This window comes from Mustela erminea, chromosome 4, assembly GCF_009829155.1.
Source record: "Mustela erminea isolate mMusErm1 chromosome 4, mMusErm1.Pri, whole genome shotgun sequence".
Classification (NCBI taxonomy): Eukaryota; Metazoa; Chordata; class Mammalia; order Carnivora; family Mustelidae; genus Mustela; species Mustela erminea.
The window spans coordinates 55,616,823-55,631,019 of NC_045617.1; the positions used below are offsets into that span (position 1 = coordinate 55,616,823).

At 33.1% G+C, this 14,197-nt stretch overlaps 1 protein-coding gene across 1 annotated transcript in view; it reads right to left on the minus strand.

Moving 5' to 3' along the window:
* The window catches only part of STXBP5 (syntaxin binding protein 5), a 175,268-nt gene that overhangs the window by 23,841 nt on the left and 137,230 nt on the right, over positions 1 to 14,197 (minus strand). The window contains 4 exon segments of the mRNA XM_032339296.1: positions 2,250 to 2,415; positions 3,408 to 3,777; positions 5,449 to 5,688; positions 11,830 to 11,880. Coding sequence (XP_032195187.1) covers positions 2,250 to 2,415; positions 3,408 to 3,777; positions 5,449 to 5,688; positions 11,830 to 11,880 — 827 coding nt within the window.

Below are 14,197 nucleotides of genomic sequence, written 5' to 3' on the forward strand. Positions count from 1 at the left end.
ATGCTCTGGAAACTCTATCAAGGCACTAAAGCTAGAGCACTTCCTTTGTTTCCTGTCTCTGAGGGATTACTTTCCTTCACTGCAAATGTTCAGGATCTTGAAAACTGTCATTTCATGTTCATGTCTGCTTTTTTGGGGCTGCTTCAGGCAGGAGGGTTAATCTGGTTCCTATTATTCCAGCTGTGCTGGAAACTCCATTAATGTTTGTAGGCATCTTCTTTATTTTTTGGTTAAAGTTAAATGAATGCACAATTAGGGCACTCTGGAAACCAAGGAATAGTATTTATAAAGTCAATGGTACTTACAACATATTTTTATCAAAGCATTACTTTTAGGCATTGAAAATACAGAGGTAAATAAAATGTCAATAATGTTCAAAAAAACATTCTATCAAAAAAAAAAAAAAACAACATTCTATCACAGATTGCTTGGAGTTCACTTTTCATTTATCTTTATACCATGAATGAGGGTACAGAGTAGATAGTTATTAAAAGAAATTGAGTTACTAAAGGACCATTTCATTTAAAAATAAATGGGTAAAGTTTACTGCTGCTATTGATTTTTACTAAAATAAAACACTAACCAAAGAATAGACTTGATCTCAAAAAAAGTGATGATGTTTAAAATTTTGAGTAATTGAATTAAGACCACATTTCAGATGAAATGAATTAAGAATAAATTAAACTGCCCATATTATTTCTTAATACAGTAACATTTTACTAGTGAAAGGAACACTAAAGAAAAATTTTACCTTCCCCATAAAAAGAGAAGGTTTAATTCAGAAACCTAAGAATCTTTGAAAAAACATCTCCACCCTAATGTAAATGTAACTTTATATCTAACATATCAGATCTACAATTCTGTTTCACTCTCAAGGTTCATAATAATATCATTAGGAGTACATTCCCAGGACAGTTTAGCTTACTGAAATAATACTAACATCTGACAGTAAGCACACACCCTGTACCAAGCACTACGCTAAGCACTTCACATGCTTTGTCTTCTTTAATTCATACCATATCCTATAGCGTGGATATTATTTTTAATCCTATTTTTAAAGATGATGAAGCTCAGAGACAATAAGTAACTTGTCTAAGGTCACATCATTGTGTAATTATTAGCAACAATGGGCCTTAAATTCAGTCTTGACTCTAAAGCTCAGATTCTAAAAATGAGCCACAAATTCATTACAGACAAGTAAAATAGGGCTAATTGTAAAAAGTCTCATTAACATGTTCCCTTAAAATAAAGTTCCCTTAGATAATGGTTTCCGCTAAGTATCAATTAATATATATAATGTTTAATATTTTAATATTTTAGCTCAATATAAAAGCACTTTTATTTTACAAGGTGAAATGAAACTGATAGTTTTTAACATACAGTTGTTCCTTGAATAGTGTGATGGTTAGGGGCCCAATCGCCCTGCACAGTCAAAAATTCTTGTGTAACTTTTGAAGCCTCCAGAAGTTTACTAATAGTATACTGCTGACCAGAAGCCTTACTGATGACATAAAGAGTGGATTAGCACATATTTTATATGTTATACTTATTATATACTGTATTCTTACATTAAGGTAAGCTGGAGGAAAGAAAATGTTAAGAAAACCATGAGGAAGAAAAAATAGTTACAGTATTGTATTGTATTTGTTGGAAAAAAAATCTGTGTATAGTCCACTTGTGCAGTTCAAACACATCTTGCTCAAGGGCCAACAGTATATGTAAGCACATAAGGCACTTGAATATTAAAAAAAGAAACAGTTTTATGTTTAAAGAATGTAGTCTCTTGCAAACAGTTCAACAAAAATATTCAAAGTAAAACTATGAAATCTTATTTTTTCTTACATATATATACATCCTTGTGAATACAGAGTGTATGAGAGGGGATGAAACAATATGCAGATATAATTATTTCCACTTTAACACACTTCCTTAAAAAGGTTTCTTTGTGTGTATAATTGTTATTTATTATACGTGGAGAGCATGTATAAAATGTATGTAATATTTCATATTTCTATACCATCACTGGGTTGAAAAAATATGAGTCAGTGAGATAAGTCCCTCTTATAACAAGAGTCTGATGAAGTTACTTTTATCACAAGTCTCAAAGCATATGCTCTGAAGTCAGGCTTTGGATTTTCCCATATAGGCTCATTTGTATAGTACTGAGAGTGTAAGAGAGAAACAAAAGTAAGGGATCTTAGAGAATATTTCACCTTTGAAGAAATTATAGTAATATTTTTGTCATTTACCTGAAGATTTTCACAGGTCTCTTGACTGTAAGTGAGTCTCTGGATTTCTGTAGGTGAAACAAGATATGATGCTTGTCCATTGTTGGTGAAGCAGAATGTTCTGGCTATCCGCATGTTGGTGAGGGGCAAGTAATATACATCCAGTAGAGGCCTTAAACTTGGCAAACTTGAGAAAAATATTAAAAAGTCGTTAATAAGAAACAAGGTAGGTTTTGGAAAACAGTATGGAAGGTCCTCAAAAAGTTAAAAATAAAACAACTTTGTGATCCAATAATCACACTACTGGGTATTCACCCAAAGAATAGAAGAACCCTAATTCAAAGGATATATGCACTTCTATGCTTATAGCAGCATTATTTATAATAGCCCAGATATGGAAGCAGCCCAAGTATCCACTGACTGATAAATGGACAAAGAAGATCTACATCTTCTTCCATATATATTTTGTGTATATATACACATGTATATATATGTGTGTCTGTGTATAGCCAATGGAATATTATTCAGCCATTAAAAAGAATGCAGTCTTGCCATTTACATTGACATGGATGGAGCTAGAGTGTATAACACTTAGTAAAATAAGTCAGAGAAAGACAAATATCATATGACTTCACTCAGTGGAATTTAAGAAACAAAACAAACAAAGGGGAAAAAATGAGAGAGAGAGACAAATCAAGAAACAAACTCTTAATTATAGAGAACAAACTGATGGTTACCAGAGGGGAGGGTGATGGAGGAATGGGTGAAATAGGTGATGGGGATTAAGTAGCACACTAGTTATGGTGAGCACTGGGTGATGTGTAGAAGTGTTGAATCTCATGCACACCTGAAACTAATACAACACTGTATGTTAACTAACTGGAAATAAAACAAAACAAAACAAAAAAAAAACAAGGTAGGTTTTAGTCTTGAACAAAGTATTACAGAAAGCAAAAATGGCAGGACCTTATAAATCTTGTGATTTAGTATACTTGAGAGGTAGATAAAACTGATTTGTATTCTTCATAAACTTGTTCACTATTAACTGAATGAAAATAAATTCTCAGTGTATAAGACTGTAAAAAAAGCATTTCATTTTAGTGGAATGTAATTCCATAGTGTTCTGTTTTAAGGCTGTAAATGCCATGTTTATGTTTTTTAAAAATGTGTAACTCTTACCTAAAAGTCATAATATGTCCGTTAGCGCAGAAGCAGGCAAGGCAAATACTGTTACTCAATGCTACGATATCTCCACGAAGCACAAATGAGGTCTCTGTAATGTTTTGCTTGTAAGCACAGTTCTGAGTTGGCAGTGAGATGACTTTTGCTTGCTTTTCAGAACATATCACGGCATACTGGTTTTCACTAATTTCCTGAGAAGAGGAGGGGGATACGGAGACAGGTCGTCGTTTCTTTAATTTCTCCTTTTCATCTTTTTCTTCAGGAACATTGTGTTCTCTCCAGGATTCATACGCGGGTGGCACTAAGCAGCCTGTGGTATCCAGGAATGCCATTCTCAGGATTGCCCCTTTTAACCTCAATATAGTACCTAAAATATGTAAGTTTAGTAGATAACAAGTATTTTAACCCCCACAGCAAATATGTATATTCCAACTGACACATAAAAGACACTCAACAACACATAGAATGCATATTAAATTGAAATTGTACACCGGCTTACTAAAGGGATTCAACCTTTCTTTGAGCATGTATCTGAGCATGTATCTGGAAAAAGAAATCAGAACTACATGTCCCAAACCAGTAAATATTGGATGCCTGGAACTATGTCTTCTTTCATATCTGCCAAGTGTACTACCAACAAGTGTGAGAGCGAGTGGATGATGTCTAGAGCTGCACGGTCCAATACGGCAGCCACTAGTCACATATAGCTACGGAGCCCTTGAAAATACGGCCTTGTCCAACTTGTGGCATGCTGTGAGAGTAAAATACATGCCAGATCTAAAGACATTATAAAAAAAAAAAAAGTAAAATATCTTAATAATTTAAAAACACTGGTTATATGATGAAACGATAGGATTTTAGATATGCTAGGCTAACTAAAGTGTCATTAAAATTAATTTCACTTTTTAAAAACTATTTATTTATTTATTTATTTAAAGATTTTATTTATTTATTTGTCAGACAGATCACAAGTAGGCAGAGAGGCAGGCAGAGAGAAAGGAAGGGAAGCAAGCTCCCTGTGGGGCAGAGAGCCCGACGTGGGGCTCGATCCCAGGACCCTGAGACCATGACCTGAGTCGAAGGCAGCGGCTTAACCCACTGAGCCACCCAGGCGCCCCTAAAAACTTTTTAAATATGGCTATCAGAACATTCTTTATGTGGCTTATCTTTCCTGGCTTTTTTTTTCTATACCCATTCTTACTATAAAGAAAGAGATTAGTAATATTATCATTATGTAACCTTTTCTAACAACTAGTTGTACAGAACATTCTCAAATATTTATTGAGCTGGATGAATAAATCAAACTGTGCCTTTGATGTAAAGATAGTTCACAAATTACCATTAAAATCATAATTACATTTTAATTTTAAATTCCAAGTAATGTTAAAGTCCACTGTATAAACAAGGGATACACTAATGAGCACAATCATGTTTTTTTCTATCTAAATCAGCATAAATTAGTAATGAAAACCAGATTTCTCAGTTATTTCCAGATCAGACTCCACATACATTTGATGAAATTGAATCTCATTTTCAAAATACAAGTCATAATTTTTTTCTTAAGATCTGCTATTAAGTCACCTTTTCCTAATACTTCAAAGGGGAAAAACAACATAATTTAAGACTTCACATTTAGATATTAAAAACAGCCAACACTATGCTGTTCAAAAAATATTTTTTGCTTTTTCTCCTGAACATGGTACTACACTTTTGCTTATAGAACATAGCATTTTAAGGTATCTTTGAATGCATTAGAAGAGCAGTTGCTTTTTTATTTTTTTTATTTTCTAATGAAAATCATTTTAGACATGATGGTAGAGTTAAAAATAACGCAAAACCTGGATGGCTGTATAAATAAATGATACACTGGAATCTTATTCATGTATTCTTTCATTAAAAACACAAGACTACATCTAAATGTAAACATTTAGTTTACATTTTAGAATTCATAGATCATTTCAAAAATGAAAAGCAAAGGCTTCTACCAAATACAGCAAGTCAGACCTTCAGTGCAAGCACAGCATGAAAGCATACATACCACTTGGAGAGACAATGACTGGCTGAAGAAGTCTTTGTTCTCCTCCTGGGGGAAGGTTCAGTGCAATAACTAGCACTGTTCCCAATGTAGTACCAACCCATAAACATGGGGAGGGAGATGAATCTGCCTTTCGAGTAAAAGTTTCACAGAAATGAAGAGCAGAAATTGCTTCTCGAGATTCTTTATCAATGCTGGTTACGCTGGAACTCCGTGATCGGCTGAAGGAATTATCTTTTATATCTGAAATAAATTAAAATGGGTGAGATTGCCTGTTATAAAATATCATAAAAATCTGACAAAATGGTTAATTTGCAAAAAGACAAAACCTATAGTATATTTTAGTTTTTAATCAAAAACAATTTACTTTTTTTTTTAAAGATTTTATTTATTTATTTGACAGAGATCACAAGTAGGTAGAGAGGCAGGCAGAGAGAGAGAGAGAGGGAAGCAGGCTCCCTGCTGAGCAGACAGCCCGATATGGGACTCGATCCCAGGACCCTGAGATCATGACCTGAGCCGAAGGCAGCGGCTTAACCCATTAAGCCACCCACGCGCCCAACAATTTACTTTTATGGTAATAATTTTCCTTTGTTTAGATATAAAATACAAACAGATAAATTCATACTTCTCAGAAGAGAGCTGGGTGCAATTCCAGAGAATTTTTGCCTGTGTGATCTATATGGTTTTTGGTGTGGCTATTTGTTCGTATCCTGGTTGCTTTTCTCATCTTAGACCTCACCACCTTCTTTTCTAATGATGCTGTTTCTTCCTTTGGTAATGCCAATTCCACGGTTGGGTAGAACTAGAAAACTGTGGGCATTTTCTTTTCTATTATGTTCATTTAGCCAATATATAGTATACCATAAGTTTTTGTTGCATTTTCAGTGATTTATGTTTAAAAATTCCACTTAGAAGTACTCTGATACTACCTTCAATTTGTTGAAGATTTTTTTTTTCAACTCTGTCCATATGAAAGTCTTTAATCCGTAAAAATTTAGCCTTCGTTTTCCTTGAAAGCCATTTTAACTATAATCAACATTCATTCAAGGCATTTTACATCAAAATGTATGACTGGTATCTGGCTCATACTTAATTGCATACCAGTGTATTCCTTTCACCTCTTTCTGTAATGACAGGGATACTTCAAAATTATAGTAATAATCCCTCTCTTGTCTTCAGCTGCCTTCTTCACTGGGGCCAAATGCAAGTTTGCCTTGAGCCTTGGTCTCTTTTTACTTGCAACTGCATTTCCAAATTTATGGGAATTTTCTCCATTATGTCTCACTATGTAAAATCAAAATATGTTATTTCCCCCAAAGTTCTAAATTCTTCTAATGGCACTCTCTATATTCATAACAACCCAGTTCTAGGGAACAACACTTAAAATGAGTTTCAGTTTTGGCTCTTTCCTTTCACTTTATCTATACATCTGATGGGATGCCAAGTCCTATGTTATTTTACTCCAGTGTTGTTTCCTTCTTTTCATGGTCAATCAACTTCCATTACCCTTCATTCAGGCCTTGATTGCCATTCATCGAGACTGCTGATAATTCATAAGTGGTCTTCCCACCTTCATCCTGTCACTGTTCTAACACAATTCAATTGAATTTTATAAGTTACAGTCCTAATTCTGTTACCTCTACTTAAAAAAGTCTTCAGTGGTTCCTCTTTATTTGATCATGTTTAATATCTTACTCAGACTTTTAAGAATCTCCACAAACTATTTCAGCTCTCCTTTCTGGCCTTATCTTCAATGGTACCCTGCTTTTCAGGAACTGGTGGGAACAAACTGAGTCATTCATTGTTCTCCAGACATACCTTGCACTCACCTACTTTAGACTTCTGTTTGTGATTTTCTATCTGATTGGTTCCTGTGCCTCACCTTTTTCTCTACCAAGATTGTGCTTATTGGCCATCTCAGGTACCATCATTGTCATGAAGTTTTATCTTGATTGTTAAAAGCATATATGGTTTTTCTCTTTTTTGAATCTCGATAGTTTTTTCTCTCCCATGGCACTAATAGTACTTACTTCTGTTCTGTAGTTCTTCCAGACTTGTCATAGGCCTCACTCTAAAGTGACTCTAAGTTTCTTGAATACAATAGCTGTGTCCGTTTGAGCATAGTGCCTAGCTTATAAAAGTATCTATTAATTACTTGCTGAAGACAGATCTATAGTTCAAAGTATCTGAACCGATGTCTTGCTGCCACACCTTTGGGACATATTAAAATTTCCAGGAGTTTTTACTGTTCTTATCTAACAAATAGGTCCTCAAATCACATGCTTTCAATGTTATCATAAAAGAAATGACTTCATGTCATCAAAAAGAAAAAAACAGTCTTCTAAATTGTACTTTATTAAATAAAAAAGGTACAATTGAATCCTAACTCTACTCCCTAAAAGCTTTTGTAATCAAATTTAAATTCAGGGGCACCTAGGTGGCTCAGTCAGGTAAGGATCAGAATTTATTTAGGCTCAGGTCATGATCTGAGTTCCTGGGATAGAGCCCTATGTCTGGCTCCATGTTCAGAGGGGAGTCTGCTTGTCTCCCTCTCCTCCTGCTCTTCCTGATTGCACATGCATGCTCTCTCTCTTCCTTAAATAAATAAATCTTTAAAAAATTTGAATTAATAGATTGACAAATATTTCCCCAAATGACAACTATATACATCAGAATTTTGATTACAGCTAGCCTCTGAAAATAATAAAGCTACTAGTTATGGCAATAACGGGTAATTTCTAACTATAGTGCCTAAAGATGTCTCTCTTTTGCCTGTAATTCCTCTTAAAGATTTTGACATGGCAAAAAAGAACTATTTCCTATAAATGAAACAACTTTCCATAAGCAATGGCTCATTACTGGATGAGTGTGTAATATTAAATATATATACTGATTCCAAATGTTAACTCTAAAGTATTCAGTTATTTTAGCAAAATAATAGAAATTTTTTTACTTTTTTAAGATTTTAAGTAATCTTTTAAGATTTTAAGTAATCTCTACATTTAGCATGGGGTCCAAACTTATAATCCCAAGACCAAGAGTCTTGTGCTCAGTCTTGTGCTGACTGAACCAGCAAGGCAGCCCAAATAATAGAAGTTTTAAATATACCTTCCAATGATAAAAATATTCATTACTTTAATAAATCATACACATACAAGGTGATTAGACATATATATTCAGTTGTGACCCAATGACAAAGATAGAAATCAATGAAAATTTGTTAAGAAAATTTGAGGGGCGCCTAGGTGGCATAGTTGGGTAAGCATCCACCTCTTGGTTTTGGCTCAGGTGGCCCCACATCTGGGTCGTGCTCCGCACAGAGTCTGCTGCTTAAGACTCTCTCTCCCTCTTTCTCAGCCCCTCCCCCGTGCTCTTGCTCTCAAATAAAGAAATCTTAAAAAATTGAAAAAAAGAAAATATGGTAATATAAACTTGATCATATAAGAAAATTTGATAATATAAATTTCATTATAAATTAATCTGTGTAAAATTCTTACTCTTATCTATTAGAATTACAATAGGTGATTCACAACAATCTGTACTTCAAATTCAATCTGTACTTTAATTCATAGGCCAAATAAAGTGTTTTAATTTAATGGACTAATAAGGCCTTGTATAAAAATTATAATTTTATAATTATAAATTATACAATTTATAATTATAAAATTATAAAAATTATAAAATAAAATTATAAAATTCATAAAAAATAAATAAAAAATTCATAAACTACAACTGCATTTTATTATGACTTCTCTATTAAAACTGGCTTACCAAAGAACTCCTAAGTATAGATCAATATGTGAAAATGAACTGAATCAAGAAACAATCCCAAACTTACCAAATTCTATCAGCCTAGAACTTGTTGGAAAGTAAGTTAGAATTTTTAGCATTTTAGAGTTTTTAGTTAGTTCATGAATTGTACTATTGTTAAGTCAGATCTTGTGGATCTTTGTGGCTTAAATTTTAGAAATTAGGCAACCTAAACAAATGGACTAGAAATTTCTATTTTAATTCTAGTAATAAGAGCAGAAATGAAAATGGCTACCACTAAGCAAGCCATACCATGTGATACACCCTCTCATAACACTTTAAATTTATCATTCTATTGAATCCACATAGTAAGTGAAAAGCATTATTATCACAGTTTAATGAATAATAAAATAGATACTTAGGTTCAATAACTCATCCAGGATGACAAAGCTAATTAGTGGAAAAGGCAGGACATGTGTCATGTCCAAGTCTAAAGCTTTCTCAGGCAACTCCAGATGGACATGGGATTAGTCAAACCACCAAAATATAAGAAGAGAGTTTTGGTTATTATTGAGAGTTAAAGTTCAGTCTTTAAATTAAAAAATATATTTGAACATGTGATGTTTCTGAGAGCTCTAAGCTTGGATAAAATTTGTCACTAATGCTTCTATCCATTAATGCTTTCTATTAATGCATGCCACAAATCACTGCTTTCATGTTACTCTCTGGTGCCTAGAGCATTCTACCTCTATATTACCCTTTCTTCCATTGAGCCTTATACAACAACATTTTATTCCCCCAGTCAAAACATTATGCCAATAGTTGAATTTGGTCAGGGTAAACTTTAGGAAAGAAAATTAACTCACATTAAGGTATAAAAGTCTGATTTTTCCCCCTCTGTTGCCACTTGAAATGTAACATCAGAACCCTAACAATATTACCCACAGTTCCTGAGGGTGGGCCATGGAATCTGGGATGGTGAAGCCATAGTCAAAGTGTAGCGTTGCATGATTTCCTCATAGGCCAAAGTGAATTCTAGTCACAGAAGCTTCCAGAGTTGCAGGGCAGTCCAACAGCCTCAGCTGCTTTAGGAACACCTAGTAGTTTGAGCCTATCAATAAAATTGTTTTTCCCTATTGACTCCCCAGCCAATGTAAAACAATCAGCAGCTAAGAATCTCTACCAAAAAAATAGTTCAGCAGTACAAGGACTTGAAGGGAAATTACTTAGGAAACATGGAGACTGTTTCAGTTGTACAAGCAGTTGTAATTGGCTTAAGGCACTGAAATACATGGGCATGTAAGGTTAAACATGAACTGAATAAAGATGATCTATACAAGCATGGAATATACCCAGATTAAATTACTTATAAATGTATGATACTCTTTTTAAAAATAATTGTGGCATTTTTATTAATTTAAAAGTACTTTTCCATGTGTTTTTCAGATTTTTAAGATACTGGAAGGCATAAAGCCATTTTAACTAGCAGTATTTAGTGTTATTAAAATCATGCACCTCTGAGAGTGATGAAAACTCTGCCCCTCAAATACACTTAGTGTCAAATTACATCTTTCATTTATATAGTAAAGGGAGCTATTCCCTTCTCAAAACACGTTATCTTATATTCTAGATTAATCCTTGTTCCCGTAAGACCAGTCCTACTATAGGATTCTAAGAAATTGTTTCTCCTATGTTTAGGAATGGATCCTTGTACTGCTGACAATGGAAGTTATTATGCCCACTCACTGATAATCATATATCTTCTATCAGTATAACTGAGATAGGATTATGATTTGGAAATGCTAAAATAGTATGGTGAAATGGACGATACCTAAGTTTGCATTATGCAAAAAAAAGGGAGTTAAGGAATCTAGAGAATAAACAGTAAGAAGATGAGGAAAAGGGAGGAAATCTAGTTATTTCTAAGAAAAAGATAGGTGAAACCATCTTCAGTCTACTTTTTATTTCATTAAAGACCATTAAAATTTCTAAAATTTTTTAAAAAGTGAGTTTAAAAAGAAACACTGCAAGTTTATTTTTATCTTTACTGAAATGTCTTGTCCCTATTCTGTGATATCAGGGAGCTGTTTCTGAGCTCAATATAAAGCAAAAGGAATGTGGGAATATAGTCACTCTGCTTTCCCAGTGGATTAGTTGCCTAGAAGGTGCTATAGAAAAAGATTTACTTCTCAATTTATTATCACCAAAGAGTAAAAATGATTCTTGACATGAGAAATTCATTGTAATACAGAAAACTAATTTATTGTGAAAAAGTTAAAACTTTTAAAGTTTATAAATTATAAAGTTCAAATAGGTTTTCACATAGTTAAATGGGATATTACAACTTTTAAGAAAATCTGAAATTGCACAAATTTTAGTCTTATACTAAATCTTGTTTAGATATAAAGTATGAGAGCTGAGAAAATGTATTATTTTGGATTGCTTGAATTTATAATCTTTTATAATTTATAGATGGCATTAGAGAGGTTACTAATCATATCTTAGTCATTTTAAACTTGATTTCTGTTAAAAATCTCATCTATGATAATTTTAAATCTTCTGATTTCCTTGCCTTCCATTTGAATGGAGTTTAACTACTATGGATTTTACTTATTAATTTATTTTACTTACCTAAGTCAGGCTTTAGGTCAGTAGGCAAGCTTAACTTCCTTGACATCTTTGCTGAAAAACAAAACACATTTTTAAAGTTCTGAAGAATATTTGATTCATATTTATTAATACCAACTGCCCTTCCAGATAGAAGTAAATACTTTTGTTACTAAATCTAGATAATAAGATAATTAAAATATGATGAATAATATTATAAGTGGAAAGTAAATCTTGTTTTCAACTTTTCGTAAGTTTGTACTTACTTGATGTGTTATCTTTGTGTGCTTGAAGCTGTTACTTCAAGAAAGCTTTTTAATTCTAACTGTTAATTATTTCTTAGGCTCATAGGGAAGGGTTAGGCTTTTCTAAAAAAAGCAGAGTCATTTCACGGAAGGTGTTGCAGGTAAGGACAATAGAGGCAGAAGACGGAGTTTGGATAGTTGATATAATAAAATCTTTCCAGTTTTTCATCTTCATAGCTACTGGGTTCATTATTTTTAAGTTAATCTCTAGAATATAAAACAACTATCTAAGATTAAATTTAGGTATTTGATTACATCATACAACTATCTGGATTCACCTATTCTTGATACAAGTTAACACTTTTATTTACATATCAGTGAAAAACAAATGAAACAAAGTGATACTAATCTGAAATTATGGTATTTACAAAAATGTAAACTATATGTCAATTTCTATTTTGCACCAGAATTAAAAAAGCCTCTGTATAAACTTACTGGAATTCACTTTCCATTCTCAAAGTCAGTTATTGCCTTAATCTAGGATTTAGAGTTAGGAGTTGTTTTAACTATATCTATTATGTTAGTGGCAATGCATGCGTAACAGAATAGTGCTTCCTATGCACAATTTTGAACAAGCACTTGTTGTTAATACATGAATGCATATATGGGTTAAATTCTGGGCTGTTAAGAGATATTTAAAGCACAGACCCTGCTAGTCCATAAGGGCGCCATGTAAACAAAGAGAAATCCAGTCATAGTATATAACTTCCACATCTAAAAAAATGACAAATCCAGTATTAGGAAATAGACATGAGGCAAACCGGGAAGGGATGGGGGATTCAAGTTTTCATTTCTAAGCTTCATCAATCTAATCATCATCCTTTAAAAATCAAGTGATTAAAATATACAATCAGTCCTAACCCATTTTCACCCAGACATAATCAGTATCAGTTAAAAGATAAAATATACTACCAAAAAAAAAAAAAAAACGTAGCCAATGAAATCTGTAGTTAGTTGATTTAATGGTTGTCATCATATTTAATATAAAATTCCCTAAAATTAGAAGATATACTCACAAAACCATCTCCCAAAATGCAACATTAACACTTTTAAAAGAATTCAAAGATGTTTTCACCAAATACCATGGGTACAATGTACACAGACTGATAAATAATATCTATACAATATCATATGTTATCTGAAGCAGAAAAATCAGTCTGGCAGAATCTAAAGACATAAGTCAGATAATGTGGATGCTTTTCTAGACTCCACTACTCAGCTTTGATCCAATTATTCTTTCAAACCAATGCTTATCAAAACCTTGAAAGTACACACCAGTCACCTCGCGATCCTGCTAAATCAGATTCTGATTCTATAGTGGACAAGGGCCTGAGATCTTACACTTCCAACAAGCTCCCAGAAGATGCCAATTCTGCTGGTCTATGAATCACACTTTGGGCAGCTGGGTCCCTAGACTATAAGAAACTTCAGCATAGGAACCAAAACTAATTGAGCAAACCCAGTATACATATGCAGTTAGTCTGTAAGAAACATTCCCTGACAAGTTTCAATATCTAGGTTTGTAAAATGTGGAAGGGTAAAGTATAGTGGGTAGGATTGGATTTGGCATCAGATCAAATCTTAAATGGAATCCACTTCACTTGACTACCAGATGTATGACCTTTGGCCAATCACTGTGCTTCTCTAAACCTGATATTTCTTCATTTGTTAAAGGAGGATAGATAATGCCAATTTCATAGTTGTGAAGATTATACAAGATGATGTGAGCCAAAGCACTGAGCATAATACCTGACACATAATGTGGATTTGATAAATGTTAGTTACTAATAATAAATGAAATATGATTTCTAAACAAACTGTATAATGCTATACAAATGATCTATTAATATACTTGTGAACAACCCAGCATTCCTTTATTCTAATTCTATGATAATATTCCAAGGAACGAAAACAGGAAAATGAAGAAAAAGAAAAAGAAAACCTTAGAACACTAGGTATAGAATAGTATGCACCACTCTAAGTTTAACCTTGTTTGTCTCAAAAGCTAAATTCAATATACAGCTAAACATAACAAAGAAGAGAGTAACTTGAATAACTTAGAAGTTACATCAAATTCATTCCTCATT